Here is a 10,685-nt window from a genome sequence, read left to right on the forward strand (position 1 = left end):
AGGAATTTTTTTCAGGAAAGAAGGGGTGGGGGCACTTGCTGAAGGCCTTGAATGTTTGAAGAAAGCACCTATTTTGAGGAAGACACCTATTTCAGAAAGAATCAATTTCGGGGGGCGGGGCTACGGGTGCGTTTGTCTAGCCCTGGCTACGGGCCGGGCTACGTAATGTAGTCATGAACTATAAACGCTTAATCTAGTGAGGGCCTCGAGGTGGCAGGATTCAAAGCAGCCGATGATGCACGTGCGGAAACAACGATAAAATGACTCATCGATGAGGAAACGGCGAAGAGCCACAGCAAATATACTTCAGGTTAATCGTTTATACTCATTTACATTGTGATATTGCGGGTGTAACAACTGCGTATGAAGCAACGGAGTGAAGTAATCTTCTGGAGAGCCCCCAAGAGTAGGTGTAAATAAAGGTCCTGATGAGAGTTTCCACTTATCACATTACAAACGATAGGACACGAGTCTTATACAAAGAAAACAGATAACTCTACACCGACTGGGCGACGCAAAAAGTTTACCATTGCAACTCTCACCTACATGCAAGCATGCGGTCGCATTAGCACTTTATGGCCGATGGTGGCTGTATGCCTCAAGGCCTCTCTCTGCCGCTAGTGTAACAATTTCCTTGACCTTTGAGTGTAATTGTGAAAGATGCTCGTGCCTGTCTTTCACGAACAATCCAACGCAAACCTTTCTTTGCAACGCTGTCCGCAGCAGAAGTACATGAAATGGATTAACTATTGTGCCTCTTTTAGATTCTATACCATCATGTCGAACTGGCAGAATTCTGATCAATACATAATTCCGCGACACCTGAGCTTTGTTGCCTAATCCAGAGCCGACACGGATAGTTCGGCGCAGGCATGTTCGAGAGCTAGTGCTCGTTGAAATCAGCAGCGTCATTAATGACTCGACGATCAAGGAGCAGCGACTCTCGTTTGCCACGCATACGCACATTCAACATGCACACGCTTCTACGCTCCAGAGTGAGGTAAATGACCCCTTCTCCGCACGCGCTCATCATTCTGCTCACCTCTGTTGCCTGTGACGGTTATGACGGCTGTGATGATACCCGCACACTTATGAATCGGTCTTCATGCGCGCTCCAAGAAAGATGTGGACGGCAGTTGTCGGTGCACCGCTCAGTCTCCTTTCCAAGCTCGGCGTCCGACGGTATTTCGCGTAAGTCCGCGTGTCCATTGCCGGAACTTCGACGTTGGTCAACTCGACCTCCTTGGTCCGTGAGCGCTTCGCCTTGATCCCGCCACACTGCCGGCACGTTTGCCGGCGGGTGACTGAAACGATCTGGCCCTCAGCCACCGCCGCCAAGCGTGAGAGAAAGGGTTCCAATTAAAAACAAAGAAACGCGTGAGGGAGGAGCGAAACGTACGTTGCCTTGAATGACAAACAGCCTCTGTACTTCCCCAGCCGGTCTCTCTCGGGCGAAAGCAACGCGCGTGCAATCCGGAAAGCGCCTCGCCGGTGGAGTCTGCGTCGCCTGGAGAGAAGGAAAGCGAAAGCAGCTTCGAACGCTCGGAGGTGTGCGCGCGCACGCTGTCTTACGGAAGCAACACGTGTGCGCGAGCGTTCAGCCCCAAAGCATGTCCTCTTTTTTATCTTTGTTTGTACCACCTCTGTGGGAGCAGTGAACAAAGATAGCTAAAAAATCACGGCAGCGGGGAGCAGTTGTGGTCTCACCTCGTCATTTGTTACCGGTGAATGACAAGTAGCCACGCGTTCGCTTCCTCACATTGTCTTCGCGCTCGGATGGTTATTAGCGGTGATTTGTGAGAACTTCATAGTGCGATCGATAATTCGTTGTGCAGTCCTAACTTCATATGCTGAGTGTTTAGTGCTTGATAACTTGGCCATAGCATCGGACTGTTAGCATAGTTGTCTCCTGCTAAGCTCTTCAGCGGTGCAGAGGTGCCGACTGGGTGACAAGTTTTGAATTACTTGGATGTGCAATGTTCGGCAATCATGCATGGCTTGACTGCCATGGTACGATCTTGGTATAGTGTATACGTGCGCAACCTCCGTTTTATATATTATTTCTCACTCCTGCTGACTTTGCTCATATACCTCTGATGCTTGCACTCTTAAAAAAAAGGGTGTCTGTACTGACTCCCTTTGGGTGGTAATCGCCTTGCTACACATATGATGACCTTTTGGGGTGTCAAACGACTCCCTTCGTTCTTCAGACCAATGACTCCCTTCTTCACAAGCAGAGAGAGTATGTATTACTCCCAACGCAGGAGTCTACGCGACTACCTTTTATTTCCCGCTAGTACCTCTAGGTAGTCAGGGTGACCCCTTTGCCATGGTAACGCTGACCCCCACTCGAGCGTTCCTTTGACTCCGTTGTCCTTAAGGACAGTGGTGTACATGACTCCCCTGGCAAGAGTCAGTGTGACGACTTCGTGGTACTCAATGAGACACTCTGCAACAAATAATGCGTTTATTTTTTTTCTTGGTCGATAATGATGAAACTTGCTGAGTTTACGTTTACTTATGTGGCGATTTCAAATATGCAATTATCTGAAAGAAAACGCAGTTTTAACACATAAAAATTTCATGTGTCTTGATGAGGAAGCCTTTCCAAACTTGGAGAGTTACAAAGTAAATCGACATATCGCTATAATTAGGGGATAAAAACTGTATGCAATAGTTTCAAAACAGTTTACTGCGCTGTTCTGTCATAATGTTCATGAACCCATAGCCCACATACGAACCCGCGTTTTAAACCCGTTTGAGTTAAAAGTTACGTAACATTGAACTCTCGTGAGCGAATCACCAGCTAGACATACACTTACTCGTCATTGTTCAGCATACTATAACTATTGTTAAGTGGGTTTAGAACATGCATTCTCGTTATGTTGCATACAGTTCCAATTTCATATTATTGTGATATGCTTACTTTGTAACTCGTTCAGGTTTGTAACTCGTGCAGGCCTAACATGGCACATGAAATGTTTGATATACTTAATTAACGCGACATATACTAGTAAAAAAAAATATTTGCATTTTCAAAATCAGCGTACAAATACACGTAAACTTAACAAGTTTTATAGAGATTGATCAAGAATTTCAAAAGAACTTCAAATCAGAGCGAACACCATTAGGGTTTTTATCTGACAATCGACGAAAGTTGGTGCCGCTACCTCTTGTTACTCAACAAGGCGCTTCCACCGGGTTTACTCAAACAGGAACACTGTGGTGGATGCATGACAGCCGCAACAAGCTTTTGTAGCAACTTTACAGTGGTACACTCGATTCCTCTGGGGGAAATAAAATACTACTCGAAGTTTATATAGATGAGTCTCAGAACAATTCCCCCTCGCGTAAAACACCAAAAAATGTTTATTCCAGAAGTAAACCATGCAACACGGAAAGAGAAGAGATGCGGACAGCTCAAACGCTAGCGTTTGGCTTGTCTGTGTCTTTTCTCTTTCACGTCTACACGCCTACATCCTACAATAAATTCTTATAAACAAACTGAAATTTCTGTCATTCGTAAAATTATTCTCTGAATCGGTTTTAAACACTTCATGCCATTTCATACATGTTCACATTGTAATGACAAGTTACTGTTTTATCAATAAGCACCTAAACAATAGGCAGAACATCCTGCAAATAATGCGTAGTCCTTAGCCACGTCTCCACCATGGTTAAGCATTGTGTGTGTGTGTGTGTGTGTGTGTGTGTGTGTGTGTGTGTGTGTGTGTGTGTGTGTGTGTGTGTGTGTGTGTGTGTGTGTGTGTGTGTGTGCGTGTGTGCGTGTGGGCGTGCGTGCGTGCGTGCGTGCGTGCGTGTGTGTGTGTGCGCGTGTGTGTGTGTGTGTGTGTGTGTGTGTGTGTGTGTGTGTGTGTGTGTGTGTGTGTGTGTGTGTGTGTGTGTGTGTGTGTGTGTGTGTGTGTGTGTGTGTGTGTGTGTGTGTGTGTGTGTGTGTCATTCCATGCCAAGTGTCCCAGACGTGGCGCTCGCACATCGCAGATTTTGCTGATAAAATTTGTGCCTTTTTCCTGTGCCACATGGAGTATTGTGGCAAAACATTTTTGCTCGAAAAAAATTTTGACAATCATGGCGCCCCCTCGAAATTCGTCTCTATTTATTAAACTGTGCCTAATAGAAAAATGTGTATAAAACATATTTTTGTGTGTTGAGCTTCGAAACCGCGCTTGCGCTATGGCAGAGGTTCCGTGTAGTTGTCCTATTCATTGTTTCCGAATTTTTTTGTTTCACTACCAGCTACGTAGCTGCAAAATCTACAAAAATCTTCAAAGTTTGTGAATTTTTCTTGAGCTATCTGGAACTCAGCCTAACCAATCTTTATAATAGCCTGATTTCCGGGAAAGTGGATTTTAGTGCAGAAAGGTTTAGGGGTAAAATAGACTTCAAATCTTTACGAAAAAAATTGTGAAATTAGAGAAAATGTGCGACTTGTCGCATGTTTGACCATATTTTTCATACTGATGCGGTCCAAGTAAAAATCCTCGTCATGCGGCGTTTGATAGAAGACTTCATCGTTAGGTAATCAAGAAAGTCTAATCAAATCATTTTTTTGTTTTAAGGAAGAAACTAATTTTTGAATTTGGCCCTCCGAACGCGCATTGCATTTCATTTTGTTGCCACTTCGCCGCAAAGCACGTGGTCGCCCTTACAGCTGACACTCGTCATAGGCAGCGGCCAGATGCGAGATGTATGTCAGTGCCAGGGTTGCCAGGTTTGGCTCTTTGCGCTAATTTGGCTACCTTTTTTAGGCCGGTGGCGGCAGAAAAAGTGTGTTGGCTACTTGGCTACTTTTTGGCTAGTTACTTGTTGCCTCAATTTGAGCCAAATTGTCAATATCTTGTGACGTCGCAGCCGCTGGCGTTAGAGTATGCGGTGTCAAAACATGGTGATCAAGGCGTGTTACAAGCTCCCGAAACTGAATTTGGCGCTTGCATTAGACAAAAGAAAAGTCTTGTGCATAAGTAAGTGGCTGGGACTTGGGGGAAAACTGTTGCATGGCGTCTCATTTCGCAGACCACCTATTGCTAAACGCGACTTGAAACTAATTGAAAGTGAACAGTACAACCGAAAGCGCTCCGAATCCAAGGTGCTGTGCACTTGTCGACATTAGAAATCGGATATCTGACGAACTGCTTGTGTCGTTTCTAAGAATTAGGGGCGGACTGCGACTCGAGAATATTAATTACTCGAACTTCGTCATCACGCGAGAAACGGTTGCCGAAGTGAGTACAATTTATGCTTCAATCACGGAAACTGATTTTGAGGACACTTATGCAGCACTCATTTTTACGGTCGGTGGTAGTTCTCGCCCTTTTCAGAAAAAGGACGTCATTTCTGCAACACGCGCGAAGAGGACGTCATTTCTGCAACAGCGTAAGAAACTTCATCATCCGGCACGAAATGTTTGCTAAAGTCAACAATTTATGCTTTATTCCCAGAAATTATGATTTTGAAGGGTTTCTGGTGTACTTCCTTACGTTTCCACCAAAAGGCTACTGAATTTAGTCATTTGAATTACAAGGTCGCAGTCGTTTTCACACACGTGTGGTACTTTTGGCTACTTTTACTGCCCTTGGCTCAAATTGGCTACTTTATGGCTAGTTTTTCCGATTTATTGGCTATTTTTTGTCTTTTCGACCTGGCAACCCTGGTCAGTGCCTCGTGAGTGGTCGAAAGTCTTGTCGCGCTGATGTCAGGGCGACGAGTAATGAATTTGCGTTACGAAGTGAACTTGCTAGGCGGGCCCAATGGGAAGTATGGACGCCCGAGAGCAGCCTGTGGCGTCGTTGGCACAATGTGCTAGAGGGACGTCTGCACAACTAGCATACACATACTGAAAGAAATAATGCACACTGTATACACTTGTTTCTCAGGGTATACGTGTTGTACAGACGGCCCTCTAGCACATTGTGCCAACGACGCCATAGGCTGCTCTCGGGCGTCCATACTTCCCATTGGGCCCGCCAAGCAAGCTGAAATCTATAACGACCGTAGGAGCGTCGTCCACAGGCTTCGTCTGTCGGTGCCACAGGGATCCGTCATGCGCTGCCATCTTGCTCAGGCAAGTTCACGACGAAACGAAGCCTACTACAGGGACTTCTCCGTCCGGAGGATGCTTTTCCCAAACACTGAGTGACACTGCTTCAGCCAGTCACGGCAAGAGTGAGCCGATGACACGATACTACGCCACGATTGCATAACACGGAAGGAAAGTCATGCAAAACGATCAGCCATACACGTCAAGAGCGAGCCGACGATACGATACTACGCCACGAATGCATAGCACGAAGAAAGCCACGCAAAACGATCACTTGCAATCACGCCTGACGACACAGATTATTCTGGCAGACTAAAGAACGACCACAACGAGACGGATCACAAACAATGCCGTCTAACGACGCCAAAATGGCTGTGTCGTATTGATGGCTTCGGCTTTGGATTAAAGTAGCCTCCACGGACGCCTACATGGTTTCGGTTTTGTTTTGGTGCTATAGAACACACATCCATGCATAGTTAAAGCTCTATTAAATAATATCAGGGTGGAGGAGGCGAAGCGTGCCCTGTGTGTGTGTCTGTAAGGGCTGTACGGTGGGAGGGGGCGCAGGTGAGCGTGCATCCCCTGCTATAGGGGCTGGGAGAGTGCGGTGAGGCCATGTGTGCGTGCCTAGTGCTCAACGTTTGCTGAGCGATTCGGCGGCCCGCGCGGACTATCGTGCAGATATAGTTTAGCTGTGGCGGGCAGAAATGATGACCACGCGCGCTATAATTCTGGTAGTATTGTCGCTCTTTAGGAGACGCGGTAAAGCGTCGTCTTGATAACTGGTCTGCGCTGTGATGATGCCAGCTTTGCGGCACATGTTTTTACTGCCGTCGAGTTAGATGTGTTCCCGATCGCCGGTGCGTTCAACACCATGCACGTCCATTTCACTAATAAGCGTACGTTTTCTGCCATACATGCTGTCGTAGGAATCTACAAACCTCGCTTACAAACGTGCAAAGATTCGCAAATTTGTCAGCGCTGCCATTGTCAAACGTTGTCATAACTTTCAATGTTTCGCTTGGGGGCAAGATTTTTTAAGAACCCTGTTTACTTGTAGACGTTTTCGACGCGCTGTTTCAGCAATATCGTAACTGAAGCCATAACGCAATACGTGCGTAATTCCGCAGTTTACGATCGCATGCTATATATTCTCAACCAAAAGTTTTCGGTATACCACAAGCCAAAGCAGCGAACTGTATCTTGGTCGCAGCCACTGAAGCTTTCTTTAAAAAAAAAAACCCCACCCTGTATATGCAGAGCCATCACTCACTCCCTTGGAGCAAATGAGTCATCTATTTCATTCAGGAGCGCCGACCAGAGCATTGCGACTCCCCTTAGAAAAAAGGGTGGTCATCGGCTGCCACAAAGAGAGTCAAGCAGACGTGACTCCCTTTTGACTATCTTTTTTTTAAGAGTGTGGGTGCTCTTTATCGTTGCGCAGGGAACTTTCGTTATAATTGTATCCCCGTGCCAGCATTACAGACGGTAAAAAGAGGCGATAGGGGCGGAGCAAGCGGTGGTATGTAGTTGTAAGGCTGTAGGTTGTGGTTGGTGCTTCAAAACATGGTCTTTACCCTCGAAATGAATGCATATGTAGCAGATGTAGATCTTAGATATGTTGCCTCACTCCAACACTCGACCACTGACCAAGAATCGAGTAGTTCAAAATAAAATAAAAGAATTAACCTACCGTAGCCACCGACATCCTTCTCTTTTACATCGCATTATTGAAAGCGCTCGCAGTGCCAGAGGTTTAGTGTGAACGAGCGCTCTTCTGTTCTGCAAAATTAGACAGCATAAGGCCATATAAGACTCGTACATGTAATTGCCACTTATGGGAATTGCTCGCACACTTTAATGGAATAGTACAAGGTATTCAACAGCCGCTTTAATGTTGTTATATTTCTTATGTTTTGTCTACCTTACCTTTGGGCCCGTGCGTATGAGCCAATGGGTAGTACGGCCACTTACGCATTTTGGGTATGCGCCACTATTCCACAAAGTGTTACAAAAACCTTAAGTATATTTTGATACTCGTCGTACTATATGCGCATGCACTAGCTTCTTATCAGCATCTTTCTCTCAACAAATATTGTACACTAGCATCGTGACGCCGATCAAGCAGCTGGAGTCGCTAAGACCATGCACGTTTCATGCGATACTGAAGCTAGCTCGCTAACTTAAAAAATACTTCTCGCCAGTTAGGTTCCAACACTGTTTTGTGTCTGTATTTCTTTTTTCTACTTGCTCTGTTATGGCAAGCAGCAGCTTTACGGCATTAGGTAATATGGAAACCTATTAACCCACTTAAGGAGTGATGCGATTTTTGAACTAATAAACAGCACATGTAGATGTAATTTCACCTAGTGTCTTAAGACAATGCATTTCAGCACATCTGATTCAAGCGCACACTGTACTACTGGCACCAGCGACTGGCGCAAGGACAAAGTTAGGGGGCTTGCTTGTTGTAGCGTCTGATATTCTTAGATGCCGTGCATCGCGTGACAAACGTCTTCGGTGTCTTCATAGTCACGAAGAGCAGCACCATTAGCATCGATGGCGGTGGCATAGCATGAGCTGGCTCGAGGTGCGTGCCCTAGCCTCGTTCAGATCGCCCTGATTCCTCGCAGCGAACAGATCGTGCACAATCACCATGGCGGATGTCCTGACCAAGGGTGGAAGCGGAGATGCCGTGGAGCAGATCGATAGCCCCAAGACCGACGGCAGCGAGACCTCGGTCGAATCTCTCCAGCCTCTGACGCCTTCTACTCTGAAGCGTCACCTGCGCAAGGCCTACGGCCGCCGCCCAATGGAGCTCGTGAGCCGGTACTTCAGAGCCATCTTCGACCTCTCAGCTTACGCCAACAAGGCGGCGTTCCTGGCCCGCTGCCGCGCCATGCGGGTCGTACCGGCGGACTACCGTGTCGAGTGTCCCGACATTAAGAACACTCGCCACGTCATTCGTATCCTGGACAAGTGCAGCTACAAGCTGATGCTGGCAGACCTGGACTACAACCGGATGCGCAAGGTGCAGGTGTCGCGCCTTTTGGAGCTCCTGCACCAGAAGCTCGCGAAGGTCCTCAGTCACGAGGATCTCCATAGCGTGCTGGCTCTTTCCAAGACCAAGTACGAGAACATCTTCGAGGTGACCAGGGAGCAGCAACAAGGCTTGTTCGCCGATCTACTCAAGGAGTACCAGATCAGCGGGGAGGAAGAAGAAGAAGAGAGCGAAGATTGACGCCGGGCCCGAGGCGGCTTCACGCAACCACCCGAGGGCCCGAGGACCACCATTTCTTTTCGCCATGAAGGGACTTGTCCATTCTGCTAACCTTGATGTCTGAACGCAGGTATGAGACGGCCTTCTACCTTGCAGCCCCAACTGTTAGGCGAATGACCACTCGTCTCCTCAATGGCAGTTGTTGAAAAGCTTTGTTGAACTCTGTTCTTAATGTAGCCAGGAACTTTTTGTTGTTAGGTTTTCACCCTGTTTTTGTTACAACTTGTGTTCATTAAAGATTTTTTCCTAAAATACAAGGCTTGTCCTTTTGTGTTCGATTATCCCATATGAGCTTGGCTTCAAGGCCCCCTTTTTTTTCGTGGCACAGGTTGTTCTGGCGATTATGACCGAGGGTTATAGGACCATGCGTTACAAGCGACTTTCGCGGTTTAAACGCTGAAAGACCGTTGGTTACAAATAACTTTATAGGGCCCATTTGGAAGTACGTGTTAGAGGTCCTGACCATGGGTTACAAGCGACTTAACGCGGTCTCAAACGCTGAGAGACCGTTAGTTACCAGAGACTTTGTGGGGCCCAATTAGGCAGCGACGACCACGGATCATGTGAGACTCTGTAGGGCCTATTTGGTATTTAGCAGTCTCGACGAGGGGGTTACAAGCGACTATGGCGGTCTTCTTCAACGCCGACAGCATGCAGTTCTAAATTTTCAGCTTGTCATGAAAACAGAAGAGATAAGCTTTAGAAATACTTTATTAGACGACGACATAGGTTGTAGAAATATTATTTGACGACATACGCTGAGAAATGGTTCACTACCCTCTGTTCAACTTGTACGTCACACTGTCAACTGGGAACCACTCAGGCGAGACCTGTGCGGTACACACAATTTTGATATAGTGCTTTGACTTGACGTAGTACGCTGAAAAACGGTTTACTCATAAATGTGCAAGGACCACGAAGTATAGCCGTACAGTGCTGAACATGCTTGTACTAAAATCGAAAGTGTACTAGTTGCACGCGATTGATGGTAACTGTTGTAGTCGGGTTTCTACATCGTGGGTACGATTGTGAAACATTAATAATTAGAGTATATCTGCTCAATTCCTACACTATGAGAAATATTTTGAGAATTTTTTTTAACAGAAGCAACGAGAGACGTGGACGTTCACTGTTATTCGCTCAACTACGTCAAGTCAGCTGAAGACCGACAAGCCGCAGCCTGTACAGCACCGATCCGAAGTTCAAGATACCTAAAGTAGTGCAAGTCAGTGTTTTCTCTGGCGAAGGCTGGCAGTAAGTGTAATGAAGCATGCCCGTCAGCTTGCTTATTTGATGATACCGAATGAAATTTCTCACGACTGCTCTTCGTTAGGTGCTAGCGCTAGG

The 10,685-nt window shown here is 46.6% G+C and overlaps 2 protein-coding genes across 2 annotated transcripts in view; one reads left to right on the forward strand and one right to left on the reverse strand.

Annotated features, from left to right (window-relative positions):
- The window catches only part of LOC119397669 (high-affinity choline transporter 1), a 98,292-nt gene extending 96,877 nt beyond the window's left edge, over positions 1-1,415 (reverse strand). Inside the window, exon 1 of the mRNA XM_037665095.2 lies at positions 1,043-1,415. The gene's annotated coding sequence lies outside the window, so the exon portion shown is untranslated. The remainder of the gene's footprint in view (positions 1-1,042) is intronic.
- Positions 1,416-8,708: 7,293 nt separating this feature from the next.
- On the forward strand, positions 8,709-9,546 carry LOC119386688 (uncharacterized). The gene has a single exon (XM_037653983.2). It carries the CDS (start codon positions 8,715-8,717, stop codon positions 9,297-9,299), a length of 585 nt encoding a protein of 194 aa, XP_037509911.1. The 5' UTR covers positions 8,709-8,714; the 3' UTR covers positions 9,300-9,546.
- Positions 9,547-10,685: the final 1,139 nt, after the last annotated feature.

This window comes from Rhipicephalus sanguineus, chromosome 1, assembly GCF_013339695.2.
Source record: "Rhipicephalus sanguineus isolate Rsan-2018 chromosome 1, BIME_Rsan_1.4, whole genome shotgun sequence".
In the NCBI taxonomy this organism is placed as follows: domain Eukaryota; kingdom Metazoa; phylum Arthropoda; class Arachnida; order Ixodida; family Ixodidae; genus Rhipicephalus; species Rhipicephalus sanguineus.

Coding starts and splice junctions, on each gene's coding strand:
- LOC119386688 (XM_037653983.2), top strand. CDS start 8,715: ATGGCGGATGTCCTGACCAAGGGTGGAAGCGGAGATGCCGTGGAGCAG.